Source organism: Hemitrygon akajei, unplaced genomic scaffold, assembly GCF_048418815.1.
Source record: "Hemitrygon akajei unplaced genomic scaffold, sHemAka1.3 Scf000158, whole genome shotgun sequence".
Taxonomy (NCBI): Eukaryota; Metazoa; Chordata; class Chondrichthyes; order Myliobatiformes; family Dasyatidae; genus Hemitrygon; species Hemitrygon akajei.
The window spans coordinates 899,746-925,283 of NW_027332044.1; the positions used below are offsets into that span (position 1 = coordinate 899,746).

At 46.0% G+C, this 25,538-nt stretch overlaps 1 protein-coding gene across 1 annotated transcript in view; it reads left to right on the top strand.

The window, feature by feature from the left end:
• Window positions 1-23,133: 23,133 nt before the first annotated feature.
• LOC140724076 (NACHT, LRR and PYD domains-containing protein 3-like) overlaps window positions 23,134-25,538 on the top strand; it is a 42,135-nt gene continuing 39,730 nt past the window's right edge. Inside the window, exon 1 of the mRNA XM_073038561.1 lies at window positions 23,134-23,274. Within this exon, the coding sequence (XP_072894662.1) occupies window positions 23,134-23,274 (141 nt within the window). The remainder of the gene's footprint in view (window positions 23,275-25,538) is intronic.

A 25,538-nucleotide genomic window follows, 5' to 3' on the forward strand; every position in this document is an offset into this window, starting at 1 on the left:
CGTCCCCTACACTCCGTGCCGACTCCGTTACCTTCTCCTTCCCCAACTCCTCTCCCCGTCTCCCTAACCCCTTCCATCCCCTGCAGGTCCTCCACGGTTCCATTGACCCTCTCCCACATGTACACGTCTCCCTCTCTCTCTGTTTATATGGAATTATGTGGAGGAGGGGGAGAGGTGACGTCTGTTGTTACACCACCCAGTCCCCTTCCACCGGATATCGATCTCTCGGTTTTGAGCCTCTGCACTGCTCTGTGTGAACAGGCCGATCGTTTGTTTCGAAAACATTTCATCCCAGTGACTGCTACCTTACCACCATGTCCATTTCCGCACCAATTCTCTCCTGTTCCCTGCACATCCTCTGAACACAAACACACGCACGTTCTCCGAGCCGACACACAATTCAAGACTACTGGAACATCGGAGTTCTGGGTATTGTTGAAAGGGAAAGAGCTTCTGAACATGGGAGTTTCTGAAGGGACCCGGGGGAGTAAGCTTCAGTTTGTGTATGAACCAGGGTGTCTGCGATAGGACGGTCCACAGAAAGCGTCACCCGATGTCTAACTTCAGGAGTGTGCGATGGGACGGTGTGGAGGGTGATTCACTCTGTGTCTGACCCTGGGAATGTGTGCTGCGTTTTTGTCAAGGGAACATCACTCAGTGTCGAATACCGGGAATGTGTGATGTGACGGTGTGTAGGGCCTTCACTCTGTGACTGACCCCGTGAATATGTGATGGGACGGTGTGGAGGGAGGCTCAGTACTTGTCTGACCCCGGGAGTGTGTGTTATGACGGTGTAGAGGAAAATGCACTCCATGTCTGACCCCGGAAGTGTATGATGAGACGGTGTGGAGCGAGACTCAGTCTCTGACTGAACGTATCAGTGTTGGATGGGACGATATGGAGGGATTTCCATTCAGTGTTTGTATCTGTGTGTGTGTGTGTGTGTGTGTGTGTGTGTGTGTGTGTGTGTGTGTGTGTGTGTGTGTGTGTGTGTGTGTGTGTGTGTGTGTGTGTGTGTGTGAGTGAGATGAGGTAAAGTAATAGGGAAAGAATGCCGGGAAATTGGATTTGAGTGGAAGTAAGAGGGCTTATCTTTTTGAATCTGCATGGAGAATAAGTCTTGGGTGAGAGAAGGCACAACATTATTGGTTGTTTTTTTTAGTTGAATTGTCGTTTTTTTTTTCTTTATAATCGCACAGTCACGACAGTAACAATGTTTGACAGGAGAGTTGAATGCTCCTCTTGTAAGATGTGGAAGGCATGGAGACCTCCAGAGTCTGTGCCAACTTCACCTGCAAGGAGGTCATCACGCACGCACGCACGCACGTATATAAATAAGCAGCTTGAAGTCCTAGGCACTTTAAATGTCACCAAAATCCAAAAACTATGACAAATGATCTTGTCTACTGCCGAACGAACACTGGGGGCAGCACCGAGTCATGCCTGGAGGCCGTGCCATATCGGCCCACATTGTGCAACTCCTTCATCTTCCCCGCCATCTTGCAATTCTCTCAGTTTACACCTGATCTGGAGTGAAACTAATATCCCAGCGGGAAAGTTTGCCATTAAAAAAAGGGCTGTTGTGGTGATTAAGCTAGAATTGCTGGGGGATAATAACCAGAATGTTTGAACAGATAGCTGAATCATTGTTGGGACAGATGTTGTTAAGACCTCAGATAAAGTCAGCAAGCAAAATATTAAGCCCGCTGGGACTCATGTTCCGAGCTGCGTCCATTTCAAAGCAGTAAGTATTGTACGAAAGGTAGATGAGTTCAGGATAGGGGCCCACTACTGAAAGCATGATAGATTAGTCATTAGTAAGAGTTGGTTGTTGGAGGGGCGGGTTTGTAAGCTCAACCTTCCAGTATACCGCTGTTTTAGTCGTGCTGATGTACATATAATTTAGGCTGAGGCGAGGTTTTAAAGATGGAAATTAGGAATGAGAAAGGTATGAACTCGTTCATGGGGCTACATTATCGAACAGTCTGGGGATTTAGAGGAACAAACCTGTGGAGAGTTCGGAGTCTGTTGTGAGAGACATCAGGTTGTGACATCGGGTGAGTTTAACATTCCTGGTATTGACTGTGAGCCTCACACTGTGAAAGGACCACTGGGATAGTTTACTAATAAAGATTTTTTTGTCTCATCATCAACATTTATCTTATTCCATAAATCAATCAAATGTTTTAATATAGGAGATTCTTTTTTTCCCGTATCCATTTAGATTCCCATTTATATATAAAATCTTCTGGTACGTTTTCTCCTATTTTGTCCAGTTCTATTCTAATCCATGCCGGTTTATCTTTCTCAAAAAAAGATGCAATAAATCTAAGTTGATTTGCTTTATAATAGTTCTTGAAATTTGGAAGTTGTAACCCTCCTAGATCAAATTTCCATGTCAATTTTTCCAACGATATTCTTGACATCTTACCTTTCCAAAGAAACTTCCTCACATATTTGTTTATCTCTTGAAAAAACTTCTGGGGTAATTGTATTGGTAATGATTGGAATAAATATTGTAGTCTAGGGAATATATTCATTTTTATAGTATTTACTCTACCTACTAATGTTATTGGTAATGCCATCCATTTATCAAGATCCTCCTGAATTTTTTTTAAAAGTGGTAAATAGTTTAATTTATATAAGTTTTTTGTGTCATTATCAATTCTTATACCTAAATATTTTATACCATTTGCCGGCCATCTAAATTGAGTTATTAATCGACATTGACTATAGTCTCCATTAGTAAGAGGTAAAATTTCGCTTTTATCCCAATTTACTTTATAACCTGATATTTTCCCATATTCTTCTAGTCTATAAGATAATTTACCCAATGAGTGTAATGGATCTGTTAAATAAAGTAGAACATCATCAGCAAATAAATTAATCTTATATTCTTCCCTATTAACTCTAAAACCCTTAATATCTGGGTCCATTCTAATTAATTCAGCTAATGGCTCTATTGCCAACACAAACAAAGCAGGTGATAATGGACAACCTTGCCTAGTTGATCTTGTTAACTGAAATGGTGTCGAAATTTGACCATTTGTCACTACTTTAGCTTTGGGATTAGTATTCAAGGTTTTAATCCATCTTATAAAAGGTGTTCCTAATCCATATTTTTCCAATACCTTGAATAAAAAATCCCATTCCAATCTATCAAATGCTTTTTCTGCATCTAAAGCAACTGCCACACTCATTTCCTCCCTCTTTTGCGCTAAATGGATTATACTAATTAATCGGGTTACATTATCTGCCGATTGTCTATTTTTGATAAATCCTGTTTGATCCATATGCACTAATTTTGGTAAACATTTAGATAATCTATTAGATAAGATTTTTGCTATTATTTTATAATCAGTATTTAATAAAGAAATAGGTCTATATGATGCTGGTTTTAAAAGATCTCTATCTTTTTTTGGCAACACTATTAAAACAGCTGTTGAAAAAGATTCTGGAAGTCTATGTGTTCTTTCCGCTTGATGTATTAACTCCATAAAAGGAGAAATTAATAAATCTTTAAACTTTTTATAAAATTCAGGCGGAAAACCATCTTCTCCTGGGGATTTATTACTTTGAAGTGATCCTAGAGCTTCTTCAACTTCCTTCACTGTAAAAGGCATACCCAATCCCTTCTGTTCTTCCATATCTAATTTTGGAAGAGTTATTTGTGCTAAAAATCTTTCTATCTTAGCATCATCGTTGTTTGATTCTGATTTATACAACTCAGAATAAAAGTTCTTAAAAGCCTCATTAATTTCTAGAGGCTTATAAGTAACCTTATTCACTTTTGTTCGGATTGCATTTATTGTTTTGGAAACCTGATCTGTTTTTAATTGCCATGCAAGGACCTTATGTGATCTTTCACCTAGTTCATAATATCTCTGTTTAGTTCTCATAATTGCTTTTTCTGTTCGGTATGTCTGGAGTGTATTGTATTTTAACTTCTTATTGATAAGTTGTCTTCGTTTTTCTTCTGTCATATTTCTTTGAGATTCTTTTTCTAATTTTATAATCTCTTTTTCCAATTGATCTATTTCTATCATATATTCCTTCTTAATTTTAGAAGTATAACTTATTATCTGACCTCTCAAATATGCCTTCATTGTTTCCCACAGTATGAATTTATCATCAACTGAATGTAAATTTGTATCGAAAAAGAACTGAATCTGTTTTTTCATAAAATCACAAAAATCCTGTCGTTTTAGTAAAATTGAGTTAAATCTCCATCTATAAATTGATTCCTCTTTATCTATCATAATCATTGTCATTATTAAAGGAGAGTGATCAGACAATATTCTTGCTTTATATTCCACATTTTTCACTCTATCTTGAATATTCGTTGATAATAAGAAAAAATCTATCCTTGAATATGTTTTATGTCTATTTGAATAAAATGAATAATCTCTTTCTTTTGGATTGATTCTTCTCCATATATCAATCAAATTTAGATCTTTCATCAATGATAGAGTTAGTTTTACTACTTTTGATTTTGTAGTAGCCTTTATTGATCTATCTAAAACTGGATCTAGACAAAAATTAAAATCTCCACCTATTAATATTTTATCATGTGCATTAGCCAAATTCAGAAAGACCTCCTGTATAAATTTTACATCGTTTTCATTTGGTGCATAAATATTCATAAGTGTCCATAGTTCTGAAAAAATTTGACAATGTATAATTAAATATCTTCCTGCCGAATCAATTAATACATTTTGTATTTTAATTGGTAAGTTTTTATTAACCAATATTGCAACTCCTCTCGCCTTTGAATTAAATGAAGCTGCAATAACATTTCCAACCCAGTCTCTTTTTAATTTCTGATGTTCTATGTCCGTTAAATGAGTTTCTTGTAAGAAAGCTATGTCTATTTTCATTTTTTTAATATATGTTAACATTCTTTTTCTTTTTACTGGTCCATTAAGCCCATTAACATTAAAACTTAAAAAATTCAATAAGTTAGTCATTATTTTTAATTATGTTACTCCAATCTATAATAATACCTAATCTTTCAACTTTCATGGTATCTTGGGAAATCCTTTTAGAAGTCTCCATGTTGCTATGTGTGTCCCCACCAATCATCCAGGCAAAAAAGTAAAAGAAAAATAGAGTATAACGAAAAAAACAAAATACCCCCCTACTAATGTTGTGAAAGAAAAAAAACACAACATTACCCCCCTCTGTTGTACGGGTCATGGCAATCGCCATGATTACACACGTGAATCCCGTAGTAACCGATTCAAAGCTCCCCGTCCCCCCCGCAACGTAAAAAGTGTATATATAAGAAAATGAAAGAAAAAGAAAACATTAGTTGAATTATCGTTTTTTTTCTTTATAATCGTACAGTCATGACAGTAACAATGCCTGGCAGGAGAGTTGAATGCTCCTCTTGTAAGATGTGTGAAGGCATGGAGACCTCCAGAGTCTGTGCCAACTTCACCTGCAAGGAGGTCATCACGCACGCACGCACGTATATAAATAAGCAGCTTGAAGTCCTAGGCACTTTAAATGTCACCGAAATCCAAAAACTACGACAAATGAACTTGTCTTCTGCGGAACGAACACTGGGGGCAGCACCGAGTTCTGCCTGGAGGCCGCGCCCTATCGCCCCACATTGTGCAACTCCTTCATCTTCCCCGTCATCTTGCAATTCTCTCAGTTTACACCTGATCTGGAGTGAAACTAATATCCCAGCGTGAAAGTTTGCCATTAAAAAAAGGGCTGTTGTGGTGATTAAGCTAGAATTGCTGGGGGATAATAACCAGAATGTTTGAACAGATAGCTGAATCATTGTTGGGACAGATGTTGTTAAGACCTCAGATAAAGTCAGCAAGCAAAATATTAAGCCCGCTGGGACTCATGTTCCGAGCTGCGTCCATTTCAAAGCAGTAAGTATTGTACGAAAGGTAGATGAGTTCAGGATAGGGGCCCACTACTGAAAGCATGATAGATTAGTCATTAGTAAGAGTTGGTTGTTGGAGGGGCGGGTTTGTAAGCTCAACCTTCCAGTATACCGCTGTTTTAGTCGTGCTGATGTACATATAATTTAGGCTGAGGCGAGGTTTTAAAGATGGAAATTAGGAATGAGAAAGGTATGAACTCGTTCATGGGGCTACATTATCGAACAGTCTGGGGATTTAGAGGAACAAACCTGTGGAGAGTTCGGAGTCTGTTGTGAGAGACATCAGGTTGTGACATCGGGTGAGTTTAACATTCCTGGTATTGACTGTGAGCCTCACACTGTGAAAGGACCACTGGGATAGTTTACTTAATCAGTTAAGAAAGGTTCCCTAATCAGTAGATTAATGTCCCAATGAGAGAGTGCAATACCTGATCTCATCCTATCGAATAGGACACGCCAGGGGACGGAGGTTTGTGTCGGAGAACACTTTGCATCTAGAGATGGTAATGCCATTAGATACAAGGCAATTATGGAAAAGGATAGTTGTAACCACGAATTAAGTTTCTCTTTGAGGTGTATAACAATACGAGACGCAAATAGCCCAGATAGCTTGTATCTGTCACCCATGGGGGGGGGGGGTTAATGACTAACACCAGAGTACCTGCATTAACGTGAGAGGGGGGACGTTCAAAAGAGATGAGTTTGGCGAGTTTCTGTTGTCAAAGAAAGGGAAGGTGTGGAGGGACCTTCACTCTGTGTCTGACCTTGGGGATGTGTGATGTGACGGTGTGGAAGGAGCTTCTGTCTGTGACTGACCACGGTAGTGTGTGATGGGACAGTATGGAGGGAGCTTCAGTTCTTGTCTGATAATGGAAGTGCGCAATGGGATTGTGTGGAAGGAGCATCACTCAGTGTCTGACCCAGTGAATATGTGATGGGACGGTGTGGAGAGATATTCACTCAGTCTTTGAATGTGTGTGTGTGTGTGTGTGTGTGTGTGTGTGTGTGTGTGTGTGTGTGTGTGTGTGTGTGTGTGTGTGTGTGTGTGTGGGAGAGAGAGAGCTGAGCCGGACTAGAGGGAAAGAGTGGAGGGAAATTGGATTTGAGTTGAAGTCAGCGGGTTTATCCCTTTGAATCTACAAGGATGGGAGTCTTGGATGAGAGAGGCACAAATCTGTTGCTTGATTTGTTTTCAGTTTAATTATCGTTTCCTTCTTTATAATCGCAGTGAGAGCAGCAGCAATACCTGGTGGGAGTGTTGCATGCTCCGGTTGCGGGTTGTGGGAGTGCATGGAGACCTCTGGAGTCGCTGACAACTTCACCTGTATGAAGTTCATCCAGCTGCACCGTCTATCACTCTGCTTAACAGAGTTGGAACTGGAACTGTATGAACTCGGGATCATTCGGGAAGCTCAGCGGGTAATACTGCTACCTGGCCTGCTGCGTTCCACCATCATTTTGTGTTTGTTGCTTGAAATTCCAGATTTCCTCGTGTTTGCCACTTCCAATTTTCTCCTGTTCTCTTTACATCCTCTGAACAGAAACTCACGCACATTCTCCGAGCCGGCACACAATTCAAGACTTCAGGAACGGCGGAGTTCTGGAAATTGGTGATAGGGAAGGAGCTTCTGAACATGGGAATTTCTGAAGGGACCTGGGGGAGTAAGCTTCTGATTGTGTCTGAACCAGTGTGTGTGCGATAGGACTGTCCGGAGAATGCGTCACCCAGTGTCTAACATCAGGAATGTGTGATGCGACTGTGTGGAGAGAGTTTCACTTTGTGCCTGAATGTGTGTGTGTGTGTGTGTGTGTGTGTGTGTGTGTGTGTGTGTGAGAGAGAGAGTTTGTGTGTGTGTGTGTGTGTGTGTGTGTGTGCGTGCGCGCGCGCGTGTGTGTGTGTGTGTGTGTGTGTGTGTGTGTGTGTGTGTGTGTGTGAGAGAGAGAGAGAGTTTGTGTGTGTGTGTGTGTGTGTGTGTGTGCGTGCGCGCGCGCGCGCGTGTGTGTGTGTGTGTGTGTGTGTGTGTGTGTGTGTGTGTGTGTGTGTGTGTGTGTGTGTGTATGTGTGATGAGCCAGATAACCCTAAAGGGTGGCGGGAAATTAGATTTGAGTGGAAGTCAGAGGGTTTACCTCTTTGCACCTTGGGTGACTGAAGGAAAAAAAAACTTGTTTGATTTGTTTTCAGTTTAATTATAGTTTCTTTCTTTATAATCGCACAGTCATGACAGTAACAATGCCTGGCAGGAGAATTGAATGCTCCTCTTGCGAGATGAAAGAAAGCCTTCCAGCTGCACCTTCTATCACTCGGCGTTACAGAGTGTGAACTGGAAAAGGAGGAACTCGGGAACATTCGGAAAGCTGACGGGTGATAGGGAGGACATATAAAGAAGTATTAACACTCAAGGTGTAGGATGCAGGAAACCGGGTGACAAACAAGAGGGTGAAAGGGATTAAAAGACAAAGCCGGTGCAGAGACACCTTGTGGTCAACCCGGTCAATAACAGATACACCACTTTGGTTAATTCTGGATGGGAGGAGAGAGGTGCGAATGACCACGCAGGGGAAAGTCTCACCCGTTAGTTCTCTGGCACTGACTATCGTTCTGAGGCTCAGAAAGGAGGGGGTGAAATGTGTTGAGCTGTTTCGATACTGTTGTCTTTGTTAGGGGAAGGGAAATGAAGGTTATGTTAGACGAGAAGAAGATTTCTTGATGGTATGCGGTCAATATACTCACCAGATTATAGGTAGGAAAAGGGATCCGGTTCACCAAACTTATGTGTGTGCAGGTGTGGCCAAAATTAGAAAGAACATTCACTTTAAAATGTGGCTAAAGAGTTAGGTTTGGAACGAGCTCTTCAGATATGTGAGTCACCGGGCTCCCTTCCTCGGAAGGTGCGGCCTCTACAGACGAGACGAATTCATTTCATTTCAATTCAATTCAATTTAATTTTAATTGCAATTCCATCACACATGACCGCCAGGGCCAAGCTGCTAAACACAAAACCAACTGTCACACGAGGCACAAAGCACACATAATATGTATGAAATAGAAAGTTTGCAAACATATGTACGATATCAGTGAAATACTTTCATGCTTTATGTAGACGCACACACAAGCAAGCGCGCGCGAAGAGATTCATACATAAGCAGCTTGAGGTCCTAGGCACTATAAAAGACACCGAAATCTACATTCTACCACAGCTGAGCTTGTCTTCTGCCGAGCGAACACTGGGGGCAGCACGGAGTCCTGACTGAAGGCCGCGCCACACCGTCCCTCGTTGTGCAGCTCCTTCATTTTCTCCGCCAGCTGGAAACTCTCTCAGTTTACACCTGAACCGGAGCTGAATTAATGTACCAGTGGGAAGGTTTGCCATTAAAAGATGGGTCGTTGTGCTGTTTAAGCTAAAGATGTAGGGGGATGATAACCAGAATGATTAAACAGATTGTAGACTCATTGTTGGGACAGATGTTGTTAAGAATTCAGATAAAGTCAGCAAGCAAAATGTTGAGCCCGTTGGGCCTCATGTTCTCAGCTGCGTCCATTTAAAAGCAGTAAGTATTGTACGAAAGGCAGATGAGCTCCGGCCAGGGGCCAAAAATTGGAAGCACCGTAGTTTTGCCAATAGTAAGACTTGGTTGTAGGAGACGCAGATTTGCTTGCTCAACCTTCCAGTGTGCCGCTGCTTTAGTCTTGCGAAAGCACATATAATCGACCACCGAACAGTCCTGTGCAGTTAGAGGAACAAATCTGTTGGGAGCTTGTAGTCTTTTGTAAGAGACATCAGGTTGTGACATCGGGTGAGTTTGACATTCTTGGTATTGACCTTGAGCCTCATACTGTGAAAGGACCGCTGGGATAGATTTCTTAATCAGTTAAGACAGTTTCCTTAATCGGTAGATAGAAAGTCCCAATGAGAGAGTGCAATACTTGATCTCATCCTGTCGAACAGGACAAGCCAGGGGACAGAAGTTTGTGTCGGTGATCACTTTGACTCTAGTGATGGTAATGCCATTAGATACAATGTAATTATGGAAAAGGAAAGGTGTAATCTCGAGTTAAGCTTCTTTTCGAGGTTTATAACAATACGAGACGCAAAGAGCCCAAACATCTTGTATCTTTTACCCCCAGATTGGAAATGTCTAATATGAGATGACCTGCATTAAGGTGAGAGAGCTTCTGTTCAAGGGAGATGAATTTGGCAAGTTTTATGTCACAGACATTGGCGGGTGATTGGAACGTGCTGGCAAGGCTGATGGTGGAGGAAATCCATAGAGGCGTTTAAGTGGCTCTTTAACACGTACGTGGATGTGCAGGGAATGTAGGGAGCCGGACGTTGTGTCGGCAGAAGGAATTCAGAATTCTACAGGTACCGGTCCACATTACCTCCGACAGAGCCGCAGTTCACCTCCAGCCTGTGGTTTGGCTGTTGGGAATGTAGCTACACCACACAACTGCCTACCACCCACAGTCGAACGGAGTAGTGGGAACCTTCCACCGTCACTTGAAGTCAGCACTCATGGCCCGCCTGAGAGGACCTAACTGGGTGGACGAGAATCCCTGGGTCCTGCTTCGAATTCGCACAGTGTGCAAAGAGGATCTGCACACCTCGCCGGCCGAGTTTGTGAACGGCGCACCCCTGGTCGTGCACTCGCAGATGTGGGACAGATGTCGCTCCCAACACCTCTGCACTAAATGTTCTGGCATTCTGCTTCCCATCCGCCTGCAACCCTAGTTTCACACCCCCCTTCCCTGTCTGCAAAACATGAAGAACTAATGAGGAATCTGTTAAAACGCAGATTAGCCATCTGCTTGAGTCTGAACAGGCTCTCCCTGTGGGCCGTTCACTGCCCATGTCGTCTGTGGAAATATCGTTCCTTGTCTTTGTCAATCCATCGTCATATTCCCTGATCTTCGTCACACCTGCTCTACCCGCCCTCTGAGTTCAGATCTCTCTCTACCCCTCCCGCAGAGCAGTGAAATCAGACAACAGAACAAAGGAGAACCTTTTGCCCGCAATCTTGTGCTAAACCAATTGAATAAATCCTTTCTGCCTACACAATCATCATCTCCCTCCATTCCCTGTACATCCACGCGCAGTGTCAAAGAAGCACTTAAACACCTCTATCGATCTGTCTCACTCACCAACCCTGGGAAAACATTCCAGTCACACACGCTATTTGTGCAAGCAAGACCTTGCCCATCACAGCTCCTATAAGCATACCCCCTCCCACTTTAAACTCTGCGGTATTTGACATTTCCATCCTAGGGGAGAAATGTACCGGTTCTCTCGTCTATCTGTCTCTCGAAATGATATAGACCTTTATCTGCTCTCCTCTCAGACTACGCCGCTCCAGAAAAAAAAGTATACCGGCTGTCTGGTCTACCTGTGTCTCTCGTAATTACATAGAAATTACCCCCAAGAACATGGTCATTTATTTCTTATTCCCAATTTCTACCCATAAGGGCCTGATGTTGACGAGTTCTCATGTCTGTCCTGACTGAGCACTGCGGTGACAGTTTCTCTGCCCTGTAATGTCACCCCTCCTCCTTTAATTCCTTTCACTTTTTGACGTCATAAACTTAAATTGAATTGAATTGAAATGAACTGACATCATCTCGCCTGTAGAGGTCGCAGCTTCCTTGGATGCGAGCCCAATGAACCACAAATCTGAAGCCCTCGTTCCGACCCAAACGCTTAATCCACCTGTTAAATTGTATGTTCTTTCTAATTTTTTGACTACGCCAGCACATACTGAACGGCCTCTTTCTTCCTACCTACAATACAGGTACATTTAACGGCCGCATACCATTGAGGAAACCACGTTCTCGTCCGCAGAGCCATTTCTCTGTTACCCTAACAAAGTCAACCCTAGCGCTAGTCTGGTCTCACTGGGACGGGTAGTGGACCGGGGCATCAAATTCACAGGCAAATCCCTGACATCACTTTGCAGAACCAACTCCCTACTCATACCGATGTCATTGGTCCGGACATGGACCATGACGTCCAGTTGTCCGCACACCGAATTAAGCATCATCGAGAAGGAAACAATTCATAAACTGCAAACATATTTTTGAAGTTTGATGCCTTTTCTCGCTGAAATCTCTCCTAACTGAAGCATCTAAGTGATAAAGCCTCTAACAACCAGTCCGATACTGCCTCTTCAACAATGGCCGCTCCGCTTGCCGCTGCCTTGTGTTTGTTTCCACTTGCTGATGAATCCCGTTCCGTGATTGGTCGCTGCTCAAACCCCAACACTTCGGTAAAGTACCGTTTTCTATGCGCTCCGCAGAATGCGTGAGTTCCCATTTTCTCGTTCCCTGCCGCTGTCTGGAACCTGATTAAATGCCGAACCATCGCCTCACACTTGCTGGGCTTGAAATTCTGCCCTGTGTTCGTTTAGGAAGAGAGACAACCAACACCGGAATATTACAAAACTTGGGTTTATTGCAGAATCCATAACTGGCACAGCGAATCGACGGAGTCGCTGGAGAAGGCGCGTTCCGACTTCCCCTTACAATCTGCTCTTATTTATATCCCTTTCCCCCCCCCAGCACAACCCCCCGCTACATATTAGGTAATATAGGGCACTTGTGTCCATCTTATTGGCCCGACGCCATACACTCACGAGTTACCTGTTTCTTTTGTTTACTGAATCGCGTGACACTGGTAGTTTCGGTGTAGCGGAATCCCCAGTTTCGCTTCCCCCCTCCCTCGCATTACGTGAGCCACTCCTGACCTGTGATGACAGTCTCGAATTAACCCTAACATTAACCCTAACACTCCCTCCCTTGGCCTCCCAGAGGCCACATCCATTACATGCTTTTCCGCGGCTGCCGGGATCAGGCAGGGAGGTGAGCGTCCACCGGCACTCTTTGGCGTGTCCTCCCTATTTGCTTATCCTGATTTGTCCGACCTAGGGTCACAAAATATGGGTAGGGGTTCCCTAAACATCCGCAATTTTTACAAGTAGCATGCAACATTTCAGAAAACTTATTCAAGAACAAATTCACAATCCCCCCCTTGCCATGGTCCATTTCAGTCCGTGTCCTCCCATAGCGCGTCCGCTTTCCGGGAGGGCCGTGTCCTCCCCTTCCACCGGGAACAAGGGTGCCTGTTACGCCGGTGGAGGTCCATTCTTTCCAGTCAAGGCTCGATCTATAGTCCGGATGACTAGGGTCCTAATACAGGGTATGCAACAACAACCACACGTGATAAAGATAGCAATTGAAATAGATAGTCCTAGAGCCGACTGTCCCAGAAACGCTCCCCACTTGCCAGAGGTCTTATTTAGCCAGTAGAAAATGATGCCAGTTATTGTCCCCCTCCCTTCTTACCTTTTAATGCCCTGTTGGAGACCTCGGTGACAGGGTATGGACCATGCCACCGTTTTCCGTTCCAGGTGAGCTTCCCCGGCCTCGGAGGAACACTTCCACTCCTACCTTGATGGTGTCCGACCCCTGCGGCTGCTCACTGTTAGATTATTGAACTCGCACAGTTATCAATTTTACCATATTTCTAAAACTCTCATATACTCTGTTACTCAACACACAAATGTCTGAGTTTTGGTAACTCGAAATTGAAGTGCTCCATGGCTCCCTAGTACACAGAGAGGATCAAATGTTGGACGGTCGCCTTTCAAAACCTGACCTTCGCGTGGGAGATTTCTACTCTTAACAACCAGTCTAAGGTAGGCGCCGTCAGTATCCCTGTGTACTATGGTGTACCGCGACACTTTTCTCTTCTCCTCCTCACTCCTGAGACTTTTATGCCCTTCGTGGGCGGCGGGTACCCTCACTCAGAAGACTTTTCCACGGGCGGAGGATCTTCCTAAAAACAGATAAGAGTTAGTACTTACCAGTCACGATTCTGCACCGGGAATGATCTCTCCCAGGGTAATTTGGGGTTGGTGAGGATCCGTCAGCAGACAAGATCTAACTCAGTGATTTAACTATCTAGTGGAAGTCTTCGATATAACAGGCACTTCCTGACCTTAGTCGAGCTTGCGGCCGCAGGTTGTCTGCTGTCGGACCCGCCGGCCTGTGTTGTCTCTCCCTCCCCACGTCGGGGTCACCAAATGTTGGGCTTGAAATTCTGCCCTGTGTTCGTTTAGGAAGAGAGACAACCAACACCGGAATATTACAAAACTTGGGTTTATTGCAGAATCCGTAACTGGCACAGCGAATCGACGGAGTCGCTGGAGAAGGCGCGTTCCGACTTCCCCTTACAATCTGCTCTTATTTATATCCCTTCCCCCCCCCCCCAGCACAACCCCCCGCTACATATTAGGTAATATCGGGCACTTGTGTTCATCTTATTGGCCCGACGCCATACACTCACGAGTTACCTGTTTCTTTTGTTTACTGAATCGCGTGACACTGGTAGTTTCGGTGTAGCGGAATCCCCAGTTTCGCTTCCCCCCTCCCTCGCATTACGTGAGCCACTCCTGACCTGTAATGGCAGTCTCGAATTAACCCTAACATTAACCCTAACACACTCTACCGGAGTCAAAAAAGGGCGAAACTCCCTCCATCCCCCTAACGCCCCTCTCACAATACCCAGCATTTCGGCATTCAGTCGTCCCGAATTGAGTGTGTCCCTCGGGGATTGTGTATGCGTGTGACGCGATGGTTTTCTGAGGGAAGAGGGAGGAAGGCAGTAGAGTGGAGCCCACAGACAGAGTGTTCAGATTGCAAACTTTAGAGTAAGTGGTGTCGGTCCACACGACCGGCCTGTGCCCCTAGAACCGAGAAACGGATAACCGGCGGAATGGGGCAGGTGAGAATGCCGGGGAAGGGCAGTTGTGCAGGGCAGGCCGTGTCTCACGGTGATCGGAGGTGTTTATGAGGGGAAGAGATGGGGTGGACTGTGGCGTGTTGGTAAAATGGTGTCACGATGAAAGACGTGTCGCTCTCACTGTGGGGTGTGTGGCAGTGTCATCGCAAGCGGTTTTCAGTGTCCCATTGAGGGCACTGGGGCCCTGTCCCATTCATAGTGTGTGTTCCCCAACCTTATACACAGAACTCCCTCTCACCTTCAACACTTCCCGCTATTCACGGTGTAGTCCGCTCCCTTCGACACTGAGATAAAACAGCGCTTGGGTTCGACATTACCAAATGCACATTTGCCAGACCGCAGCTTGTCCAAATCCACACATTCCAGTCCTTTCTGATCCCAACAAATTTGGCCTTGATCCAGCTGAGAGTCGAATCCCGAGTACTGGCCCCATGCATTTCCATAATTACCTTGAGAGAAATGGCGTTATGATCAGTAGATACAAAACGTGCCCCCCGCACAAACCTCTGACACCTGCCGTGTCCCATTCCGAAGTAGGAGATCATGTATTAATATTTCTCTCGTTGGACTTCTATGTGCTCATTATGGAATCTGCCCTGAATATTTTTCACAAATTCCACCCAACTGGTCTTTTTGCAGTATGGGACTCAGTCAATACGTGGGGAGCTGAAATCACCTGCTATCACAATCTTAATGTTTCCTGTAACAGTCTGCGATCTCTCTCCTGATTTGTTCCTTCTAATCGAGCGGACTGCTGTCTGGTCTCTCATGCAGCCCCATGAACATGCTCATACATTTCTGATTCCTCATCTCCACCCATAATTCGTCAATTGGACGGGTTCCCCTGTCTATCCCGACTCTGCACTGCGGTAACATAGGGATCGCAGAAATATTGTGCTGTCCCGTGTTTCCCTCTTGCCTCCAATCCTCAACAATGGCTACAATGTAATAATTCAAAGTGTTGATTCGTGCCCTGAGCTCACCTCCCTTTCTTTAACTTCCAGCATTGAAATATACGCAGCTCGGGACACCAGTCGCATCATGCTCAACCTTCTGATTCCTGCCTCTGTCTGAGCTCTTTACAACATCTGACCATACCAACTCGCTGCCTGCTCTCAAGCTTTAAACCCCAACCCCTGCAACTCGGGTTCAACAAGTCTGCACCAAACTCCCTTGCACAGTCCCGGCAAATCTTCCCGCTCAAATGTGTGGAGCAGGTTAAGACCTACAAGTATCTGGGAGTACAGTTAGACGAGAAGCTAGACTGGACTGCCAACACAGATGCCTTGTGCAGGAAGGCACAGAGTCGACTGTACTTCCTAAGAAGTTTGGCGTCATTCAATATCTGTAGTGAGATGCTGAAGATGTTCTATAGGTCAGTTGTGGAGAGCGCCCTCTTCTTTGTGGTGGCGTGTTGGGGAGGAAGCATTAAGAAGAGGGACGCCTCACGTCTTAATAAGCTGGTAAGGAAGGCGGGCTCTGTCGTGGGCAAAGTACTGGAGAGTTTAACATCGGTAGCTGAGCAAAGGGCGCTGAGTAGGCTACGGTCAATTATGGATAACTCTGAACATCCTCTACATAGCACCATCCAGAGACAGAGAAGCAGTTTCAGCGACAGGTTACTATCGATGCAATGCTCCTCAGACAGGATGAAGAGGTCAATACTCCCCAATGCCATTAGGCTTTACAATTCTACCGCCAGGACTTAAGAACTTTTTAAAAGCTATTATTAATGCTTTTTGAGATGGTGATTTAGATGCATATCATATTTTTCACTGAGTTAAGTATTGTATGTAATTAGTTTTGCTACAACAAGTGTATGGGACATTGGAAAAAAAAGTTGAATTTCCCCATGGGGATGAATAAAGTATCTATCTATCTATCTATCTATCTATCTATCTATCTATCTATCTATCTATCTATCTATCTATCTATCTATCTATCTATTAGTTCCCCTCCAGCTTAGGTGTTAACTGCCTTCCATCTCTCTGTACAGATCCTAACTTCCTTGGGAAAAAAAAAACACAAGGTTCCCAAATGTTGAAGCCCACCTAAAAACACCAACTCCTGAGCCAAGCGCTAAACAGCATGATATCCCAAAGTCTGGCCTCAATGGGACGGGTGGTGGGCCTGTCCTTCAATGTAATAACTAAAACCCTGACCTCACTTTGCAGAACCTCCTCCCTATACATTGTCGTTGGTACCAATATGGACCAGGTTCTCTGGCTGCTCACACACCCTCTTAAAGGCTATAGAGAAGGAAGGGTGTGCTGAGGGAAGAGAAAGGCAGCGGAGGAGAGTGGAGGCCACAGAAAGGGTTCTCAGATTGCAGACTCTGGAGAAGAAGGTGTGAGTCACCATTTTCTTGCTCACTGTCTCTGATTGGACTCTGTTTAAACGCCAAATTCTCTGACCTATGTCTATGAGCCAGAGACAGCGCGACGCTCCCTCCATGCAATCCCACTACACACACTTGGAATCATGCCCTGTGTGACAACAACGATCCATCACACATTCTCCGGGTGAGACACAGGGGGAAGCTCCAACCAAAACGTCGCTTCACATTCTCGGTTTCAGACAGAGAGTGAAGCTTCTCCACATCGTCCCACCACACCCACACGGGGACAGATTCAAGGTGAATCTCCCTCCACGCCGTCCAATCACACACTCCCGGGGTCAAACACAGAGTGAAGCTCCCTCTACACTGTTCCATTTCACACTTCCTGGGTCAGGCACATAACGAATTTCCCTCCACCGTCACGAAACGCAGTCGCTTGGCCAGATAACCATTTACACATTTAAGGTGAGCGTGTGTTTGACAGAGTCGTGGAGGGGTTTTGTTGTGGGAGGGCGTTATGACAAGACCATGAGGTTTCCTTGTTGCAGAGCAGGTTCTGTCAGTGTGTTCGTGTCACGACGAGGTCTGTGTCGGTTTCACTTAAACACTGTAACAGGTCTTTCAGTAACACTGTGAAGATGGTGTCAGTGTGTGACTTGTTCACAGCCTAGGCCGTCCGTGAATTGGTTGTTCCTTCTGTTTGTCGATAAATCTTCAAATTCCGTGTTCTACGCATCCCGCCTCGCTTCCCATCCGATGAATAGAAATCACTCCCTTCTCTTTCCACAGAGCAGAACAGACGCTTCAGTTCAAAGGTTATTGTGTACCAATTAAACTGAATTCCTTCTGCCGACACCATGTCCTTCTTCCACCATTCCCGGCACACCCACGTGTGTTTTAACGAGTCAGTTAAACGCCTCTATGGTTCTCTCTCCACCGCCAGCGCTGGCAGCGGGTTCCATCACCCGCCAATCTGTGTGACAACCAAAACCTGCGACACTCATCTCCCTTGAACTTACACCCTCTCACCTTAATGCGGACCCTCCGGTATCGGATATTTCAACCCTGCGAGGAAAAAATGCACACTATCTGTTCTATATACGTCTCGTAATGCTATAAACCTCGATATGAAAGTAAACCCGCGCTCACAGCAATCCTTTCCGAGTTACCTCTTGTCTAATGGCATTACCATATCTAGATGCAAAGTGGTCCCCTGTACAAACTTCTGTCCGCTGCCTTGTCCCATTCCGTAGCTGGAGATCAACTATTACCCACTCTCGGTGGTAGGAAGCTTTCCTGAAAGCATTTGACATATTATCCTTAGATCCTTTCACAGTGTGAGGCTCATGGTCAATACCAAGAATGTTAAACTCACCCAATGTCACAACCTGATGTCTCTTACAACAGACTCCGAACTCTCCACAGGATTGTTCCGCTAAATCCCCAGACTGTTCGGTGGTCGATAATGTCGCCCCGTGAAGGAGTTCATGCCCTCTCATTCCTCACTTCCACCTTTAAAGCCTCGCCTCTGTCTGAATTATATATACATACCTTCCCTATTCCTCAGTTGCACATTCAACGCCTCACCTCGAAGAGTTCTTCAGTCTCTCCTAACTGAGCACCGCCGCGATGTTTATCCTAACCATTAAAGCCGCCACCCAGCCTAAATCATATATACATTAGCATGACTGAAACAGCGGTAAACTGGTGGGTTGAACTAACAGATCTGCATCTGCAGATGCACTCGTGTTTCCTTTTTAATGATACAACTTTCAAACTGGGATATTAGTTTCACTGCAATTCAGGAGTAAACTGAGAGAGTTGCTCGCTGGCTGAGGAAATGAAGGATCTGCACTACCCCGGGGCGGTGTGGCGCGGACTCCAGCTATTGAGTTTGTGCTGCCCCCTCGTGTTCGCTCGGCAGAAGACAAGCTCTGTTGTGGTAGATTTCGGTGGCATTGAGTGCACAGGGTTTCAAGCAGCTTATCTGTGTGTGTGTGTGTGTGTGTGTGTGTGTGTGTGTGTGTGTGTGTGTGTGTGTGTGTGTGTGCGTGCGTGCGTGCGTGCGTGCGTGCGTGCGTGCGTGTGTGTGTGTGTGCGTGTGTGTGTGTGTGTGTGTGTGTGTGTGTGTGTGTGTGTGTGTGTGTGTGTGTGTGTGTGTGTGTGTCGATGTCTGTGAGTGCGTGTGATCCAATGGTGTGTTGAGGGAAGTTGAAGGAAGAGGAGGAGAGTGGAGGCTAGAGAAAAGATGGTGCGATTGTAGCAATTGGAGAAAGTGTTGTTTGTGCACACGATCAACCTGTATATTCAGAGCTGTGGACAGGCTCAGAACCGAGAGAACGATAACCTGTGGCGGGAAGCAGGTGTAAACTCCACCCCATTCCCGGCAGAATTCCCTGTGAACACCAGGATGGAGATCTGCGGATGGGGTGAAGCGACTGAGATGTGGTATGCTGTCGGGGATGGAGATGTTCACGGAAACAGGGAGGGTCGTGGGGAAGGGAATGGGTCACGGGGTAGCTTATATGGGAGGGTGTGACAGACGGGAGGCGGCTCTGGAGGTTCTATGTGACAGGCAGGGAGGATTTTAGGAGAGTGAGGGTTTGAGGGAAACGCGGAGGGATTTGAAGATGAAGTGGGTTATGGTGTCAGGGAGGAAGGTGTCCGTTATACACTGCAGGGTTTTGAACACAATACTCTAAGTGCGGTCTCACCAGAGATTTGTAGAGTTGCAACATGACCTGTCTAATCTTGAACTCATTCCCCCTGTTAATGAAGCTTGCCATCCATAGGACTTCTTAACTACCCTATCAACCTGTGCAGCGACCATAAGGGATGTATGGCTATGAACAGCAAATAGCCTTTGTTCATCCACACTCTATGTAACTGACCATTAACCATGTACTCAGTAGTCTGGTTTGTCCTTCCAAAATTCATCACGTCACACGTCTGGATTGAACTCCGTCTGCCATTTTTCTGCCCAGCTCTGCAGCCTGTCTATATCCTCCTGTAACCTACGGTGTACTTTGACCTGGTACTGATCTGCGGGGTGAGAGTGGGAGGTCAGAGTACTTTGGGATATAAAGCAGGCCTGTGGGGAGAGAGTGAAGCAGTGGGAGCATTTTGGAGACTGATATGTGTCCTTGCGGAGAGAGTGGCGCTAGGGGTGTATTTTGGGGCCTGTGGGGAGACGCTGGGGTACTGGGATTATTCTGGTGTCTGTCACCGGTCTGTGGAGAGAGGGTAGGACATGATATTACTTTGGGAATTTGCACAGGGCTGTAGGGAGAAAGTGGGTCAGTAGGAGTATTCTGGAGACTGACACAGGGCTGTGCTGGGAAAGTGGGGTTGTGGGAGATGTTGGCGTGACACAGGTCAACGGCGAGGGAGGGCATCAGTGATTTTGGAGATTTTGGGTTATTCCGCAGTTCAATGGTGAGGGAGCGTGTCACATATTTTAGGGAAAGTTCCTTTTGAAATTGTTTAACCCTCCTTGACAGGAAAGTGGCCACGACAGTTGTGTACCATATGAACGCTGGAAGGTTCAAATGCAGCGAATGTAAAAGGGAAAGATCCAGGATGTTTGTCAACGGCCAGTGGGTTAGACTTGAATCAAATGCAACACCCTCTTTCTGCCCAGTGCTCTTACCGACTACCCCATTCGAGCTGCCCCTCACCCTAACCCTATTTCCTCTTTCCTTCTATCGTATTCTTACTCGCCATCACTCCCTCACTTACCCTCGTCCCTCTGAACTCTCTCTCTCTCATACCTCTTCACTGCCGCCTCCTCTAGTTCATCCGCAGTTTCCTCCCCCCCCCCACTCCCCGCTTTCTTGTCTCCCTTTTCTCCAACCCTTCGCCGTCTATTTCGGTCTCTCCCTCGATTCTCTACTCCGTCTCTACCCACGGGTACGTAACAAATGATAAACACCTCTTTCTCCCCCATTCCTCTTAATCACTCACACTATCCCTTCCGCGCCACTGCCCCGCACCTTACCCTATTCTCTTTCCATCTCAATCTTACTCACCATCTTGCCCTCTCTTTACCCTCTTCCGTATAAATCCTCTCTCTCATCCCTCTCCGCTCCCGCCTCCTCTGTATCATCCACATTTTCCATACCTCGCTTTCTTGCCTCCCTCTCCCCTAATTCCCCCTTCTGTTTCCTGTCTCTCCCAAGATTAGCTACTCCGTCTCTACCCACTCTCCCCTTCCCTCTGTCTCTCTTTAATCTAACCCAACTCGTTCCTTGCTTCTGCCTTTAGCTACTCTCACCTCAATCATGTGCGTTAATGTTCTCGATACCCCAGTCCTGGGGAAATAGAGTGCACGCATTCGCCTGATCTGTGTCCCTCGTGGTTTTCTATACCTCTGTCAGGTCACCGAAAATGTCTCAGAATTCCCAACCCCGCTCCATAACTCAGTCCCTCCTGTCCCGGCAGCATCCTCGGAAATCTCCCTCTGCAATCTTTCCAGTTCGTTGAGATTTCTCTTAGAGCAAGGCAAGCAGAACTGAACTCCATACTCCAAGTGCGGCCTGACCGACGTCATCTGCAACTGCAACGTGACCTCCGACCCCCGTACTCAGTGTCCTGACTGATGAAGGCCAGCGTGTCAAATGTCCTGTCCGCCTGTATCGCATCTTTTCTACCGGAGTCACGGTCTGTTTTATTATCTGTGACTTAGACCACCTAAGATTTGTTCTTTTGAAGAATCAGCAGGGACCAAATATGTAAAATTAATGTCAAATGCAAAAAGCTAATAAATGCCGCAAAATGTGGAGGTGGTGCTGATGCGTTCAAGAATATGCTGGCGGAGGGGAAGAAGGTGTTCCTGGTTCATTGAGATTTCAGTCTCCTGTTCGTCATCAACCCTCCTTCCCAGACGACCTTCCTCGTCACCGTTATCCACGACTTCCCCTACAGCCCTCCCCGTTTCCAACACCGCCAGCTTCTTCCACACACCCTGTCTCCATCACCCCTCCTTACCCTACACACCGTTCCGTCTCCGTTATCTCCTCCTTCCCCAACTCCTCTCCCAGTCTCCCTGACCCGCTCTATCCCCTGAAGGTCCTCCACGGTTCCATTAACACTCTCCCTCCTCTACACGTCTCCCTCTCACTGTTTATGTGGAATTATGGGGAGGAAGGCGGAGAGGTGACGTCTGGTGTTACACCACCCAGCTCCCCTTCCACCGGATATCGATCTCTCGGTTCTGAGCCTCTGCACTGTTCTGTGTGAACAAGCCGATCGTTTGGTTCGAAAACACTTCATCTCAGTGACTGATATCTGAACACCACGTCCGTTCCCCCACCAAAACCACCCCCACTTCCAAATCTCTCCTGTTCCCTGCACATCCTCTGAACAGAAACGCACGCATATTCTCACAGCCGGCACACAATTCAAGACTTCAGGAATGGCGAAGTTTTGGGGATTGGTGATAGGGAAGGAGCTTCGCAATATCGGAGTTTCTGAAGGGATCCAGGGGGAGTAAGCTTCAATGTGTGTCTGAACCCGGGCGTGTGCGATAGGACGTTTCGGAGAATGCGTCACCAGTGTCTAACTTCAGGAAAGTGTGATGCGACTGTGTGGAGGGAGCTTCACTGTGTCTGAACACAAGAGTGTGTGATGAGATAATGTGGAGGGAGCTTTACTCAGTATCTGACCCCGGAAGTGTGTGTTATGAGAGTATGGAGGGAGATGCACTCTGTGTCTGATCCCGGGCGTGTATGATAAGACGTGTGTGTGTGTGTGTGTGTGTGTGTGTGTGTGTGTGTGTGTGTGTGTGAGAGAGAGAGAGAGAGAGAGAGAGAGAGAGAGAGAGAGAGAGAGAGAGAGAGAGAGAGAGAGAGAGAGAGAGAGAGAGAGAGAGAGAGAGAGAGAGAGATGAGCCAGATAAGAGGGAAAAACTGGCGGGAATTGGATTTGAGTGGAAGTCAGAGGGTTTATCTCTTTGAATCTTCAAGGAGGAGATTCTCGGGTGAGAGAGGTCACAGAACTGTTGATTGATATGCTTTCAGTTTAATTATTGCTTCTTTCCTTATAATCGCAAAGTCAGAGCAGTAGCAGTGTCTGGCAGGAGAGTTCAATAATCCTTTGCGAGATGTGCGAAGGCAGGGAGACCTCAAGTGCTCCTGACAACCTCACCTGTAAGAAGCTCATCCAGCTGCACCTTCAAACACTCTGCGTTACAGAGTTGGAACTGGAACTGGATGAACTCGGGATCATTCAGGAAGCCGACAGGGTGATAGGGAGGGCATATAGAGCTGTATTTGCACCCAGTGTTTAGGATACAGGAAACTGGGCGACAGACAGGAAGATGGAAGGGGTTAAACAGCCAGAGCTAGTGCAGAGACCCCTTGTGGCCAAGCTGCTCGATAACAGGTAGACCATTTTGGATACTTCTGGATGGGAGGAGAGAGGTGCAAATGACCAAGCAGGGGAAAGTCTCACCGGTCAGGTCTCTGGCACTGACAGTGGTTCTGTAGCTCAGAAGGGAAGGGAATAAAATATGGCGAGCTGTATCGATAGGGTTGTCTTTGTTAGGGGAACGGAAAGAGGTACTGTGGACGAGAACGAGATTCCTCGATGGTATTCGGTCGTTATCGTCACCACTATATCGGTAGGAAAAGTCAGCAAGTTCTCCAAAATTAAGTATGTGCAGGTGTGGACAAAATTAGAAATAATATTCAGTTTAAAATGTGGTAAAAGAGGTAGGGTTGGAACGAGGTCTTCAGACATCTGTATCTCTGGGCTCCCTTCTCCGAATGTTCGCCCTCTACAGACGAGACGGTTTCATTTCATTCCCATTCAATTCACTTTAAGTTCAAATGCAATTCCATCACACGTGACCGCTAGAACTGCCAAACACAGTACCTACTGTCACACGAGCTGCAAAGGACGCTTAACATGTATAAAATTGAAAGACATACAGCATATGTAGGATATCAGTAAAATACTTTTGTGCATTATTTGTGCATTATGTGCGTGGACACACACACACACACACACACACACACACACACACACACACACACACACACACACACACACACACACACACATAAGCAGCTTAAGGTCCTGGGCACTTTAAAAGCCACTGAAATATGCAAACTGCAACAACTGAGCTTTTCTTCTGCCGAGCGAACACTGGGGGGCAGCACAGAGTCCCGCCTCTCGGCCGCGCCACACCGCCGCACGTTGTGCGGCTCCTTGATTTTCTCTGCCATCGAGCAACTTTCTCAGTTTACACCTAAACCGGAGTGGAACTAATATCCTAGCGGTGTATTAGTTGTCACAGAGATTGGCGGGTGATTGGAACGTGCTGGCAGCGCTGGTGGTGGAGGGAAATCCAAGAAGGCGTTTAAGTGGCTCTTTAACAGACACATGGGTGTGCAGGGAATGGAGGGAGATGGATGTTTTGTCGGCAGAAGGAATTCAGTTTAATTGGTATATCACAACTCTTGGACCGAAGGGTCTGCTCTGTTGTGTGATTTACGGTCTCAGCTCTGTAGAAAGAGCAGAGTGATTTTAGTTCATCGGGTGGGAAGAGCAGGGGGTTGGGGAGAACAAGGAACTCGACGATTTATTTTCTTTTGTCAGTTGTCAGTTGGTCAGTTGTGCTGTGAGGATTACATTCCTTGACTTCTCTAGTGCCTTTAACACCATCCAGCCCAAGATCTTAAAGCACAAACTAACGGAGATGGGAGTAGACTCTCACATGGTGGATTGGATAGTGGACTACTTGACAGATAGACCTCAGTATGTGCGGTTGGGAGACTGTAGGTCTGACACGGTGGTCAGCAGCACAGGAGCGCCGCAGGGAACCGTACTCTCTCCGGTCCTGTTCACCCTGTACACATCAGACTTCCAATATAACTCGGAGTCCTGCCATGTGCAGAAGTTCGCTGATGACACGGCCATAGTGGGGTGTGTCAGGAATGGACAGGAGGAGGAGTATAGGAAACTGATACAGGACTTTGTGTCATGGTGCAACTCAAACTACTGCGTCTCAATATCACCAAGACCAAGGAGATGGTGGTGGACTTTAGGAGATCTAGTCCTCATATGGAGCCAGTGATCATTAATGGAGAATGTGTGGAGCAGGTTAAGACCTACAAGTATCTGGGAGTACAGTTAGACGAGAAGCTAGACTGGACTGCCAACACAGATGCCTTGTGCAGGAAGGCACAGAGTCGACTGTACTTCCTTAGAAGGTTGGCGTCATTCAATGTCTGCAGTGAGATGCTGAAGATGTTCTATAGGTCAGTTGTTGAGAGCGCCCTCTTCTTTGTGGTGGCGTGTTGGGGAGGAAGCATTAAGAAGAAGGACGCCTCACGTCTTAATAAGCTGGTAAGGAAGGCGGGCTCTGTCGTGGGCAAAGTACTGGAGAGTTTAACATCGGTAGCTGAGCGAAGGGCGCTGAGTAGGCTACGGTCAATTATGGAAAACCCTGAACATCCTCTACATAGCACCATCCAGAGACAGAGAAGCAGTTTCAGCGACAGG